At 47.1% G+C, this 15,442-nt stretch overlaps 1 protein-coding gene across 2 annotated transcripts in view; it reads right to left on the bottom strand.

Annotated features, from left to right (window-relative positions):
• The window catches only part of LOC110486711 (acid-sensing ion channel 2), a 445,230-nt gene extending 435,203 nt beyond the window's left edge, over positions 1–10,027 (bottom strand). Inside the window, exons 1-2 of one of the 2 annotated variants that reach the window (XM_090196995.1) lie at positions 9,556–10,027; positions 8,314–8,934 (exon numbers count right to left, since the gene is read on the bottom strand). In XM_090196995.1, the coding sequence (XP_090053121.1) occupies positions 8,314–8,889 (576 nt within the window). In that variant the 5' untranslated portion in view covers positions 8,890–8,934; positions 9,556–10,027. Of the gene's footprint in view, positions 1–8,313; positions 8,952–9,555 lie in introns of those variants that run through there. The other variant, XM_090196994.1, reaches the window with a different exon arrangement.
• Positions 10,028–15,442: the final 5,415 nt, after the last annotated feature.

Genomic DNA, 15,442 nt, shown 5'->3' with positions numbered 1-15,442 from the left:
ATGGAATCATGGCTCTCTCCGGATATACTGTCCCCGTCCATACAGCCAGCTGGGTTCTCAGTACATCGCGCAGACAGGAATAAAGAACTCTCCGGGAAGAAGAAAGGCAGGGTTGTATGTTTCATGATTAACTACACACGGTGTGATTGTGATAACGTACAGAAACTCAAGTCCTTTTGTTCATCCGACCTAGAATACCTCAGAATCAAATGCCGACCGTATTACCTCCCAAGATAATTCTCTTCGGTTATAGTCACAGCCAAACTGGAACCCACATATCCTGAGGCCGCATTTATAGTAGCTGGGGATTTTAAAAAAGCAAATTTGAGGAAAACACTTCCAAAGTTCTATCAACACATTGACTGTAGCACTCGCGCTGCTAAAACACGCAGCTCAGCCTGTCTGTCATATTTCAGTTTCATTTTCCATTGAGAAGATTTTAGTTTCTCTTTCGCCAGCCCTATACAACTTCAACCTAAAACCATTTACATAGTCAATAAGGTTCCGAGGTGGTTCCTCAGGCATACAACCATCCTGCAACACTGCTAAAGGCCCACGCACCTTATGACCAAACACTAAGTCATTTGGGCTAAACCCTGTGCTTTCCTGCACTACTTCACGAGCAGCTAGTAACAGCCAAGGTAACCCCTCCACCCAATCTTCAGACAGTTCTGTACAGTATGCACGAAGCAAGGATTTTAAAGTTTGATGAAAACGTTCCAAAGCTCCCTGTCTCTGGGCATGGAACACAGTAGACTTGTCGTGTTTAACTTTAAGCTGTTTGAGAACCTGAGCAAATAAATGGGAGGTTAAGTTAGACCCCAGATCTGACTGGATGATTTTTGGAATCCCAAATGTTGAAATAAATTGAGTTAACGCTTTAACTACTGATTTTGAAGGAAAAAGCTGCCGGATATCTAGTTGCTTGACACATAACAGTTAATAAGTAGCTATGACCTGACTTGGACCTTGGTAAAGGCCCCAACACAATCGATAATAAGATGCTCAAAAGGTTGCCCTACGGCTGGTATTGGATACAAAGGTGCTGGCTTTACAACCTGGTTTGGCTTGCTTGTGCGCTGACACGTATCACAAGTTTTAATAAACTGAGCTACATCCCGCTTTAAACGTGGCCAGAAAAAAATAACGAAGTATGCGATCAGAAGTTTTACGAACACCCATATGACCTGCCACATCACCATGTGATGTTTGCAACACTTTATTTCACAAAGTAGTAGGTACAACTATTTGAAAGACTGGTTCTCCTAGACCCTGATCATAGAGTGGAACCCATTTCCTGATCAAGAAGAAAATAACACTGAGCACTATTCCTCACCACTGAATCAGGAACAACTTTATCAAACAGATCAGCCAAGGTAGTATCGGCCTTTTGCTCAGCCATCAATGAATCTCTAGAACTAGTCAACTGTTCTGTCTGGAGTTTGACTGGCAACTCAAGACTTTCTGGATAACTCGCAATCTCCTTACGAGAGGCCACGCGGGTAACCGCACAAACTGGAAATACCTCAGGAGACATACAGTTTTGATCCGGAGATTCCCTTGCAGGTGACACTGAAGGTTGCTTCTTACAGATGTTTAGTTTGCTATCTGCCCACACCTTACTACCTGCCAAGTAATTCCCCCAAAATCATGTGGACTCCCTCTACTGGCAACTGGGGTCTAACCCCAACATCTACATCACCCTCTACCAGACCACATTTTAGGGTAACTTCATGTAAAGGACAAGAGAATGGGACTAAACCCATACCACATACCATTACACAACTGCCAGTATCAGACTCTTTAGAGAACGGCAAAACAGATTCCAGAATAAAATAATCTAAAGCTCCAGTGTCTCTTAAGATCTTGATTGAAACATTTTGGTTGCCATCTACCAGGGACACTACACCATCTGAAATAAAGGCTGAAAAATCACAGTGGGAAGACTGAGAATCAAACTCAACGAGTGGCTGAAAAAGCTCACCCTGGTGGTCAGAGGCTGTAACAGGCGCTGCCGTCACAGCAGGTTTAACCTTGACCTTACTTATTTTTATTTAAGCAGAGGACAATCTTTCCTCCAATGTCCTTCAACTAAATAGTAGCGGCAGGTATTAGCATTAACCGGTGCTTTAAGTTCTCCAGACCCAAACTTCTGCTGAGGCCTTTGGAAAGAAGCTCCAAAAAAAGGTGACCTACTATTCCTAGGAGTAAAGTTATTTTTAATGGTACATGTCACGGTTTGACTCAAAATGGCTTTTATGTATTAGCCTGTACTCATCTGCAAGGATTGCTGCATCATTTGGAGACTTAACTTTACGTTCATTCATGTATGTAGCAACCTGGTCAGACACAGAATTTTTTAACTGTTCTAACACAATCAAATTAGACAGACCCTCAAAAATACTAACTTCAGAAGCTGTACACCAACGATTAAATGCAGAAGTCAAATCACGAACAAACTCAGAATAGGTTTGTGAATCTAACTTTTTCCTGTAACGAAAACGTTGACGATATGCCTCTGGCACAAGCTCGTAGACCTTCAGAACTGCTGATTTAACTTTAGCAAAAATGTTACTGTCAGCTACACTGTCAGCAAATCCTCACGTGCTTTACCTGTAAGTACACATTGCAACAACATAGTCATGTCCAAATCTGACCAAGCTCTAGCTTCCGCAATACGCTCAAATAAAGCAAAGTATGTGTCTGGATCTGACTCATCAAATTTAGGCAACAAACAAAGATTCTGTGTAACATCAAACTGTGTTAGTCCTTCTGGTCTATTAGCATTTCTCAATCGCTCTCTCTCTAACTGCATTTGCAACAGCTCCTTCTGCTGCTCAAAAGTTAATGAAGGGCTAGACTGAAAACTTGCACCCTCACTACTACGACCCCAAAAAACACCCATTTCTCTAAGACCCTGCTTTAATCTAGTTTTAACAGTCTCTTTAAAAAAAAATCCAACCATCTCAATCTGATAATGTTCAGCAATTTCAATTAACTGCTCCTTAGTACACACCTTTAAGGCTACCTCTGAAGGAGCTTGAACAAAACTACTCAGAATGGAAGACATTTTCCTCAACCAATACAACTATTACAAATGCTCAAAAAAAAACACAACTCACCTGCTGTCAGTCTGGGTTCAAGGACAGGAGCCACACCCCACTATCCTCCAAAAACCACTAACTAACTGGCCCTGGTCTTCTTGCAGTCACATGTGGTGGGGTTTTATGCACACAAAACCAGTGGAGTGGAAAAGACAACCAGAAACTGGCTGCCCAGGTGACTCCAATCACTAACGACCCTCCTCTGCCTGCAGGAGGAACTGCCCCCTGCACTGCAGAGGAGGACCCGTGACACTCCATTTTGCTCATACTTCCCTATAGGCAGAAACTCAAACAGGAAGTACCCGTGCTAAGGTCTATTCAATGCTTCAAGATTGTTTTGATCACGCGGACTGGGATATGTTCCGGGTAGCCTCTGAGAATAACATTGATGTATACACTGACACGGTGACTGAGTTCATCAGGAAGTATATAGCAGATGTTGTTCCCACTGTAACCATTAAAACCTACCCAAATCAGAAATCGTGGATAGATGGCATCATTCGCGCAAAACTGAAAGCGCAGACCACTGCATTTAACCATGTCAAGGTGACTGGGAATATGGTTGAATACAAACAGAGTAGTTATTCCCTCCGTAAGGCAATCAAACAGGCCGAACGTCAGTACAGAGACAAAGTGGGGTCGCAATTCAATGGCTCAGAGACAAGACGTAAGTGGCCGGGTCTACAGACAATCACAGATTACAAAGGGAAAATCAGCCCGTTGCGGACACTGACGTCTTCCTCCTGGACAAGCTAAACACCTTCTTTGCCCGCTTTGAGGATAACACAGTGCCACCTGACACGGCACGCTCCCAAGGACTGTGGTCTCTCCTTCTCTGTGGCTGACGTGAGTAAGACATTTCAACTTGTTAACCCTTCTTAAGGCTGCTGGGCCAGACGGCCTCCTTAGCTGCGTCCTCAGAGCATGCATAGACCAGCTGGCTAGAGTGTTTACGGATATATTCAATCTCTCCCTATCCCAGACTGCTGTCCCCACTTGCTTCAAGATGTCCACCATTGATCCTGTACCCAAGAAAGCAAAGGTAACTGAACTACATGACTATCGCCCCGTAACTCTCCCTTCTATCATCATGAAGTGCTTTGAGAGGCTAGTTAAGATTAATTTCACCTCTAATTTACACGACACCCTAGACCCACTTCAATTTGCATACATACCCAATAGATCCAGACAATGCAATCACCATCGCACTGCACACTGCCCTATCCCGCCCCCAGGTGGGGAAGGTAGGAAACAGCACCTCCACATCGCTGATCCTCATCAAAGGGGCCCCACAAGGGTGCGTGCTCAGCCCCCTCCTGTAATCCCTTTTCACCCATGACTGCGTGGCCACGCATGCCTCCAACTCAATCATCAAGTTTGCAAAAGACACAGCATTTGTAGGCCTGATTACCAACAATGACGAGACAGCCTACAGAGAGGAGGTGAAGGCCCTGTCAGAGTGGTGCGAGGAAAATAACTTCTCCCTCAACGTCAACAAAACGCAGTGGAGAAGGTGAAAAGCTTCAAGTTCCTCAGCGTACACATCACAACGATCTGAAATGGTCCAGCCACACAGACAGTGTGGTGAAGAAGGCGCAACAGCATCTCTTCAACCTCAGGAGGCTGAAGAAATTTGGCTTGGTCCCTAAGACCCTCACAAAGTTTTACAGATGCACAATTGAGAGCATCCTGTCGGGCTGTATCACCGCCTGGTACGGTAACTGCACTGCCCGCAACCGCAGGGCTCTCCAGAGGGTGGTGCGGTCTGCCCGACGCATCACCGGGGGCACACGGCCTGCCCTCCAGCACACCTACAGCACCCGATGTCACAGGAAGGCCAAAAAGATCATCAAGGACATCAACTACCCGAGCCACGGCCTGTTCATCCCGCTACCATCCAGAAGGCGAAAGTGCATCAATGCTGGGACCGAGAGACTGAAAAACAACTTCTATCTCAAGGCCATCAGACTAGCCGGCCATCACTAGCCGGCAACCACTCTTTTACTCAACCCTGCACATTAGAGGCTGCTGCCCAATATGCATAGACATGTAATCACTGGCCACTTTAATAATGGAACACTAGTCACCTTAATAATGTTTACATCCTGCCTTACTCAATTCATAGGTATATACTGAATTCTATTCTTCTGTACATTAGTCAATGCCACTCCGACATTGTTTGTCCAAATATTTCTATACAGTACCTGTCAAAAGTTTGGACACACCTATTTATTCAAGGTTTTTGCTTTATTTTGACCTTTTTCTACATTGTAGAATAATAGTGAAGACATCAAAACTTTGAAATACCACATATGGAATCATGTCGTAACTAAAAAAGTGTTAAACAAATCAAAATATTTTTCCACGATGACCCAACACACCTCCAGGCTGTGTAAGGGCTATTTGACCAAGAACGAGAGTGATGGAGTGCTGCATCAGATGACCTGGCCTCCACAATCACCTGACCTTAACCCAATTGAGATGGTTTGGGATGATTTGGACTGCAGAGTCAAAGAAAAGTAGCCAACAAGTGCTCAGCATATATGGGAACTCCTTCAAGACTGTGCAAGGCTGTCATCAAGGCAAAGGGTGGCTACTTTGAAGAAACTCAAATATAAAATATATTTTGATTTGTTTAACACTTTTTTGGTTACTACATGATTCCATATGTGTTATTTTATAGTTTTGATGTCTTCACTATTAATCTACAATGTAAACAACAGTAAAAATAAAGAAAAACCCTAGAGTAGGTGTGTCCTAACTTTTGACCGGTACTGGTTTTCTTAACTCCATTATTTTACTTTAGATTTGTATGTATTGTTGTGAACTGTTAGATATTACTCCACTGTTGGGAGCTAGGAACACAAGCATTTCGCTAAATCCGCAGTAACATCTGCTAAATATGTGTATGTAACCAATGCAACTTGATTTGAAGAAACGTCACTAGTACATAAATCACTACAGGGACTAGCAAGTTTGACTACAGAGCATTCTTAGGTCAATATTTACACCCAAAGATCCAACAGAGTTAACAGGAAATTACATATTTTCCAAACAGAGATTCCCAAAAGATTACTAGGTTACAGATTCACCATTGAAGAATGACTAATTCCTGACAGAATTATAAATGAGTCACTGAGACCACCCCAATAATATCAGGGAAGCTATTACATTACACATCACTGTTGCCTTGCCAGTTGGTCTTTGTGCAGTGACAGTGAGTGTGTCCCGAGATGAAAAACCAAGATATGAATCCATCTGTGACTACAAAACTGGGCGACCTGGAAGCCTCAACTCAGACGATCTACAAGCTGCCAGTATGCTAGTTTAGACAGAGATATTCTCCTTTAATGACAAGAATGATTACACTACTCAAAGGGAAGCTCATCAAAGCAGATCAGAGCCTAAAGGTATGTCTACAGCAGGGCCTGTGTGTGTGCTACAGCTCTATGGCTACAAGACAAAAAGCACTGAGGAAAACTCATTAGCAGCAACCTGTACATATACTACAGCCTGTACATGGTCTGGAGAACTTGTGGGCTACAAACTGTAGCTGGGCAAGAGCTGTAACTGGGCAAGAGCTGTAACTGGGCAAGAGCTGTAACCGAGCAACAAGAGCTATAACTGGGCAAGAGCTGTAACTGGGCAAGAGCTGCAACTGGGCAAGAGCTGTAACTGGGCAAGAGCTGTAACCGGGCAAGAGCTGTAACCGAGCAACAAGAGCTGTAACTGGGCAAGAGCTGTAACTGGGCAAGAGCTGTAACTGGGCAAGAGCTGTAACTGGGCAAGAGCTGTAACTGGGCAAGAGCTGTAACCGAGCAACAAGAGCTATAACTGGGCAAGAGCTGTAACCGGGCAAGAGCTGTAACCGGGCAAGAGCTGTAACCGGGCAAGAGCTGTAACTGGGCAAGAGCTGTAACTGGGCAAGAGCTGTAACCGGGCAAGAGCTGTAACCGAGCAACAAGAGCTATAACTGGGCAAGAGCTGTAACTGGGCAAGAGCTGTAACTGGGCAAGAGCTGTAACCGGGCAAGAGCTGTAACTGGGCAAGAGCTGTAACTGGGCAAGAGCTGTAACTGGGCAAGAGCTGTAACTGGGCAAGCACTGTAACCGGGCAAGAGCTGTAACCGAGCAACAAGAGCTATAACTGGGCCACAAAAGCTGTAACTGGCCAACTAGACCTGTATGTGGAAAAGAGCAGTAACTGGTCAACAAGAGCTGTTACTGGTCAACAAGAGCTGTCCCTGGGCAACTAGAGATGTCCCTGGGCAACTAGAGATGTACGTGGACAAGAGCTGTAACTGGGCAACTAGACCTGTATGTGGACAAGAGCTGTAACTGGGCAACTAGACCTGTATGTGGACAAGAGCTGTAACTGGGCAACAACAGCTGTAACTGGGCAACAACAGCTGTAAGTGGGCAACAACAGCCGTAACTGGGCAACAACAGCTGTAACTGGCCAACAAGAGATGTAACTGGCCAACTAGAGCTGTATGTGGACAAGAGAAATAACTGGGCAACAACAGCTGTAACTGGGCAACAACAGCTGTAACTGGGTAACAAGAGCAGTAACTGGGCAACAACAGTTGTAACTGGCCAACTAGAGTTGTAACTGGGCAACAACATCTGTAACTGGGTAACAAGAGCAGTAACTGGGCAACAACAGTTGTAACTGGCCAACTAGAGTTGTAACTGGGCAACAACAGCTGTAACTGGGTAACAAGAGCTGTCATTCCATGAAATCTGAAATTATATCACATGTGTTCAGCCAAAGACAAACTACTTTTTCCATATTTATGGGGACTATCAAGAGACCTGTAGAACAGACTGTCAAAACCCCAAGAGCTATCCTGTGGATGAAATAAAGATAACAATAGCAGGACAGCTGCAGAGTGTGTGTTTGCAGTACACAATCACTAAAAAACTACCTGTAGATGGAAGTACAAAAATATCAAGAGAAATACACAGCAGGGGACCCAGTGCACAGTAGCATCGGAGGAAACGGCATCAGCTACCAACATACATCAAGTCAACTCAGAGGGAAAAAAACCTCTACCGGTCTTTGAAAACTTGTAGACCATATCACAGAACACACATTAACACTTGACAGACAAAACCTTCTGAGTGAGAGACTCAACTGCGCTGCAGTAGCGGCAGATCTGACCCGTGCCAGACCTGAGCAAAGACAGGGAGACTATGAGTAGACTTACGATTTTGAAGTCTTTATGGCTGCACTCCTGGCCTTGGTATCGGCAGTAGAGCATCATCTCCTTAAGGTCATGGCCCACCCTCTCGGTGAACTCACGCATGCTGAAGGGCTTGGGCCTGTAGGCGGTGAAGTTGGCCTTGTCTGTGAGGAAGGCCATGACATGGGGCTCGGCCAGCTGGGGCTCAGGGATCCTCAGGTGGACGTCCAGCAGGGCCAGCAGCTCCCCAGCGTGGTACAGGTCATTGCGGGACAGGCGGCTGAAGCGGTAGGCGTTGAGGTTGCACACGGTGACGGCAGGGAACACCAAGCTCCCCGACATCACGGCATCCACGCTCGTCACATGGGGGTAGGAGAGGAAGTAGGCCAGGCGCTCAGCACTCTCCAGGGCCAGGAGGCCCAGGCAGGCCAGCAGAGCGGCGGCCCAGAGCAGGCGGCGAGGTGTTGGCCGGCCGTAGGGGAAGATGAAGCGCAGGCCGTGGAGCGTGCTGGTGTGGGAGAAGGCCTGCCAGGAGGACGGGTGCTGACTGGAACTCTCATGGCTCCCCTCACTGCCACAACTCTCCTTTAGGTCCATCATGACCCCTCCGGTCCCACAGCCAAGGACGCCCCAATACACAGACACCTACAGACACACACACACATACACAGAGAGAGAGAAAGAGAGGCAATGCAATGAGAGCCCTGAACTACCACCTAGAAAAGGAACACAATCACACGTTCAGTTCACACAGAGAAAGAGAGAAAGAGGAGAGGGGCATACACACCTGCAGCACAGAAAGAGTGACAAACAGAGACACAGAACAAAATAAAGCAACCCAGAGAGTTAAGCCAAAGACAGACCTACAGACAGAGAGAGAGGAAGAGCACGAGGCAGAGACCTTCACAACCCCCAAGTCCTTACTCCAGATAGAAAAGAGAGCGTGAAGAATAGAAAGATGCACCCCCAGGGCATCCCTTCCTTCCGCGCCTCCACTCTTTCTCTGTCCCTAGTTACTCTGGATGCCAGCCTCTCTGTGCCTGAAACCTCCCCCCTCCACTCCTCCAATATCCCCCCGCCCTCTCTCCTTCTCTTAGGGACCGTTTTTGTTGTCAGGATCCCAGAGGTAAGTCCACTGTGACAGAGTGAGAGAGTCATTTAAGCCACGAGCCAATCAAAGCCACATCTGTGTATTCAGTGTCCCCACTTCACACACACACTCAACTCTCTGGATCTCCCTGTGCGACTAATGACAAGCCTAAGCACCTCTTGTTCAGCCTAGCGAGATGACATCCAGCCTGTGTGTGAGTGTGTGTGCACGTGAGAGAGAAAGGGAGAGAAGGGGAGAGAGGGGGGGAAGGGAGGGATGGAGATAGAGCCGCTGATGATCAGCGCCGCCAGTTTGTCGCGCATGCCGATCCAAAGTCCTCCCGTTCTCCTCTGGCCAGACGCATCCGCTGATTCCGCTCTCCCTCCGCTTCCCAGCTCATCCATGGAGCCAGTGAACAACAGTGGAGCCAGAAGAGATGCACACGCTTACGCACGCTCGCGCAGAGAGAGAGAGAGAGAGAGGATAGAGCACACACAAACACACTCCTCCTCTCCACAGTGAAGTCTCTTATTGAATCTGCTTCTGTTTTTCTTTCCCTCTTGCTCTCATTTTTCTTTTCCGCCCGCCTGTTTTCACATCCCCCATCTCACCACTAACCGACTGACGGATGGATGCAGGACGCAGATTGTCAGGGAGAGGGGTGGTTGTCAGATTGTCAGGGAAAGGTGGAGGAGAGAGATCACACATGAGGAGTGGTGGTTAGGGAAAGGTGGAGGAGAGAGATCACGCATGAGGAGTGGGGTGGTTAGGGAAAGGTGGAGGAGAGAGATCACGCATGAGGAGTGGGGGAAAGGGGTGGTTAGGGAAAGGTGGAGGAGAGAGATCACACATGAGGAGTGGTGGAGAGGGATGGTTAGGGAAAGGTGGAGGAGAGGGATCACGCATGAGGAGTGGTGGGGAGGGGTGGTTAGGGAAAGGTGGAGGAGAGGGATCACGCATGAGGAGTGGTGGGGAGGGGTGGTTAGGGAAAGGTGGAGGAGAGAGATCACGCATGAGGAGTGGTGGAGAGGGGTGATTAGGGAAAGGTGGAGGAGAGGGATCACACATGAGGAGTGGTGGAGAGGGATGGTTAGGGAAAGGTGGAAGAGAGGGATCACACATGAGGAGTGGTGGAGAGGGGTGGTTAGGGAAAGGTGGAGGAGAGGGATCACACATGAGGAGTGGTGGAGAGGGATGGTTAGGGAAAGGTGGAGGAGAGGGATCACACATGAGGAGTGGTGGAGAGGGGTGGTTAGGGAAAGGTGGAGGAGAGGGATCACGCATGAGGAGTGGTGGAGAGGGGTGGTTAGGGAAAGGTGGAGGAGAGAGATCACACATGAGGAGTGGTGGAGAGGGATGGTTAGGGAAAGGTGGAGGAGAGAGATCACGCATGAGGAGTGGTGGAGACGGGTGGTTAGGGAAAGGTGGAGGAGAGGGATCACGCATGAGGAGTGGTGGAGAGGGGTGGTTAGGGAAAGGTGGAGGAGAGAGATCACGCATGAAGAGTGGTGGAGAGGGGTGGTTAGGGAAAGGTGGAGGAGAGAGATCACACATGAGGAGTGGTGGAGAGGGATGGTTAGGGAAAGGTGGAGGAGAGGGATCACACATGAGGAGTGGTGGAGATGGGTGGAGAGAGACAGAAGGAGGGGGGGGCAAGGACAGGGGAAGCAGGAGAAAGACAGTCTCCACTCCCCCACTGTTAACAAACACTGCATTTTGTGCCCAGCAGGCAAGGATTGCAGAGATATCACACAGAGAGAAGTAACGCAGAGACATAACCCCACATGTGTGTGTTCTGTGTATCCCTGTGTATGTGTGTTAGTGTGAGTGAGATATATCACAAAGAGTCTGTATAAGATAACTTGTGTGTTGAAGCTACATTTGACCCAGAGATATGTAACAGTGTGTGTCGGTAGAGGGGGTGGCAGGGGTATAGCGTGGAGAGAGCAGGGCTGCATGTGCCAAGTAATACAAGGAGACAAGGGGAGACCGAGGGGGACTGAGAAGAGAAAGGAGTGTGGCTATGTGTGCAAAAAGAGAAGAAGAGATGATCGAGGGAGAGGAAGAGCATAGTAAATGGAGAGGGCTACAAATTTGATGAAATAGAAACAGACATGGAGTTAGGAGCTTTGGAGTGGTGAGAGCATGTATGGTGCTAGCCAATAAGAAGATGATTATAAACTGGCTGGTTTGAGCCCTGAATGCTGATTGGTTGACAGCCGTGGTATATCAGACCATATACCACGGGTATGACAAAAAATGTATTACATTGGAAACCAGTTTATAATAGCAATAAGGCACCTCAGAGTTTTTTTGTATATGGCCAATATACCACGGCTAAGGGCCGTATCCAGGCACTCCACGTTGTATCGTGAATAAGAACAGCCCTTAGCCGTGGCATATTGGCCAAAAACGACACCCCCTTAGGCCTTATTTCTTAAATATAGTCCTCTACACAGGGCCGGTTCCAGGCATAAGCAACATAAGCAGGTTTTGGGAACTCAGTTGGTGTCTCATCTGACTGATGAGAATCAGAATAGTAAAAGTTTGAAACTTGGTCGTGCATCATCAGTTTCTCTCTTGTTTTGTCAGTCACTGAGAGTCACACAATTAGCAATGTAAGCTAACAATTTTAACATTTTAATGTCCATAGTGACTTACAGTTAGTGCATTCACATTAAGTTAGCTAGGTGGGACAACCACATATCACAGTCATAGTAGGTACAGTTTTCTCAATAAAGTAGCTGTCAGAAAAGTCAGAGCTTGTGAGGGGGAAAAAAAGTCAAGTGCCAGTGTTAGTTCATGAAAGTGTTTTTGTTGTTGTTGATGTTTTCAGAAGATGGGCAGGGAATCTGCTGTCCTAGGATGGCCAGGGAATCTGCGGTCCTAGGATGGCCAGGGAATCTGCTGTCCTAGGATGGCCAGGGAATCTGCGGTCCTAGGATGGCCAGGGAATCTGCGGTCCTAGGATGGCCAGGGAATCTGCGGTCCTAGGATGGCCAGGGAATCTGCGGTCCTAGGATGGGCAGGGAATCTGCTGTCCTAGGATGGCCAGGGAATCTGCGGTCCTAGGATGGCCAGGGAATCTGCTGTCCTAGGATGGCCAGGGAATCTGCGGTCCTAGGATGGCCAGGGAATCTGCGGTCCTAGGATGGCCAGGGAATCTGCGGTCCTAGGATGGCCAGGGAATCTGCGGTCCTAGGATGGGCAGGGAATCTGCTGTCCTAGGATGGCCAGGGAATCTGCGGTCCTAGGATGGCCAGGGAATCTGCTGTCCTAGGATGGCCAGGGAATCTGCTGTCCTAGGATGGGCAGGGAATCTGCGGTCCTAGGATGGCCAGGGAATCTGCGGTCCTAGGATGGCCAGGGAATCTGCTGTCCTAGGATGGCCAGGGAACCTGCGGTCCTAGGATGGGCAGGGAATCTGCTGTCCTAGGATGGGCAGGGAATCTGCTGTCCTAGGATGGGCAGGGAATCTGCTGTCCTAGGATGGCCAGGGAATCTGCGGTCCTAGGATGGCCAGGGAATCTGCTGTTCTAGGATGGGCAGGGAATCTGCTGTCCTAGGATGGGTAGGGAATCTGCTGTCCTAGGATGGCCAGGGAACCTGCGGTCCTAGGATGGGCAGGGAATCTGCTGTTCTAGGATGGGCAGGGAATCTGCTGTTCTAGGATGGGCAGGGAATCTGCTGTCCTAGCTTCAGGGGAAGCTGGTTCAACTATTGGGGTGCCAGGACAGAGGGGAGTTTGGACTGGGCTAAGGGGGAGCTGCCCTACCACAGGGGTGGGAGGTCCAAGAGACCAGAGGTGACAGAACAGAGTACAACGGGTTGGGGTGTAGGGTTTGAGCATAAGCCTGAAGGTAGGGAGGGGCAGTTACTCTAGTTGCTCCATAGGCAAGTACCATGGTCTTCAAATGGAAGCTTCATATGGAAGCCAGTGGAGAGTGTGAAGGAACGGGGTGACATGGGAGAACTTTTTAGATTGGTAAGTTAGTCTAGTCAGTTATCATGTCCAAATACCGACCGGGCACGCATTCCCAGGGGCCTTGACCTCCAGGTCCAGACCTCCAGACCTCCCCATTGATTTTGTTAGTCACGTTCACTCAGATATCATTAACATGGCATAAGTCATGGCTGAAAACATTTTCTCTAGACCCCATGGCAAAATGTGTAGAACTGCAGGAAATGTACTTTAAAACATACATTTCTCTCTCCACCGTCAAGAGGGGGGCCACTGAAATGTAATGTAACATTGTAAGCAATGTAACATTCACAGTTTTAATATCTCCATTTTCCTGTTGCCCTCCCACTAAACTAACTAGCCTACTGCGTACATGATCACTATATGGGTGGACAAGGAAGCATTCAATTATCTTTATCTAGAAATCAATAGTCTGTTCAAATATATAGACTAGGCTATAAAATGTGAGAGAGCATGGCAAAACTGGCCAACCCCTGAATGCTACAGCAGCAGCATGGTTTGTGAACAATGTAGTTGGCGCCAGAGCTCATTTTGACCAATGGGTCGGCAATTTAGATATCCATTGGCTGTAGGATAGACTTTTGCTCTTCATTTCTGAACAGAAAAATGAGGACTTGCTTGTAGACCACCCCAGGCCTGAATTAGCCTAGTTTGACTAGATTTGGTTTGTAAATCTGGGAATGAGGCAGCAGTCATTTAGACAGAGATATTAGAGACACACTTAGCATATTATATACTAATAAAAGCCGAAGGCATTTTATCCAAATTAACGTCTATAGAGACATACCCAAAAGTTGTGATTGTGGTGTGCTTGTTGCAGATTCCTTCCAGCTCTTAACTCTTTCCCTATTGAGAATAAACTTTGCATCCCTCTTTCTTTTTAAACACATCGGTTTTTAAATATACATTTAAGCTCTTTAGGCCTATGCAGCGAAAGTGGTTCAGCGCGTGGCAAATGATGGGTTTTCACACTTGAACCACAAATGACAGGGGCAGTTACTGTAGTCATTATCTTTGCCTGAACAGAGCATCCTTGAACAACACAACTTGCATGCCTGTGTGATTCATTCTCTTTCATGGTAAGTTTGAGTTATTTTACCATATAATAGGTTACCACTAGGACTTTTTTTGCCTATTTACTACAGATACCTGGAAGATTGACCTACCTTTGCACTAGTGCTTTGATGATCGATCCTTGCGTGGAGCATAAAGTGAGTCAAATTCTTTATCAGTAGTCGGTCCCATCACCCCTTGTGGGGTCTGTGTCAGTAACCACTGTCTGTGTCAGTTTCTATCCAACCATTTCATGCGGATGAATTACCTGACGTTTGATGGAAACATGACATTCCAGTACAATTTTAGAAATGCCAACAATGTTCGTTCATGTTGGGATCTTTTTGTGTAGGTAAAATTAATTATGCGAATAATGTCAGTGGAAGTGCCTTTATGAGCAAATATTGATATAATAACTATCATATAGTTATATAACTTTGAGTGAAGTGATGATACACTATATATACACACTAAAGTATGTGGACACCCCTTCAAATGAGTGGATTCGGCTATTTCAGCCCCACACCATTGCTGAAAGGTGTATAAAAATCGAGCACACAGCCTTGCAATCTCCATAGACAAACATTGGCAGTAGAATGGCCTTACTGATGAGCTCAGTGACTTTCAACGTGGCACCGTCATAGGACGCTACCTTTCCAACAAGTCCATTCATCACATTTCTGCCCTGCTAGAGCTGCCCCTGTAAGTGCTGTTACTGTGAAGTGGAAACGGAGCAACAACAGCTCAGCTGCAAAGTGACAGACCACACAACAAGACCGGCGAGTGCTGAAGCACATAAAAATCATCTGTCCTCGGTTGCAACACTCACTTCAGAGCTCCAAACTGCCTCTGGAAGCAACATCAGCACAATAACTGTTCATGAAATGGGTTTCCATTGCCGAGCAGCCGCACATAAGCCTAAGATCACCATACACATGCCAAGCGTCGGCTGGAGTGGAGTAAAGCTTACCACAATTGGACTCTGGAGCAGTGGAAACACGTTCTCTGGAGTGATGAATAACGTTTCA

Source organism: Oncorhynchus mykiss, chromosome 13 (genome assembly GCF_057628025.1).
Source record: "Oncorhynchus mykiss isolate SJ-2025 chromosome 13, ASM5762802v1, whole genome shotgun sequence".
Lineage (NCBI taxonomy): Eukaryota > Metazoa > Chordata > Actinopteri > Salmoniformes > Salmonidae > Oncorhynchus > Oncorhynchus mykiss.
The sequence above is the reverse complement of the archived record's forward strand: the minus strand, read 5'-3'. Positions and strand labels throughout refer to the sequence as shown.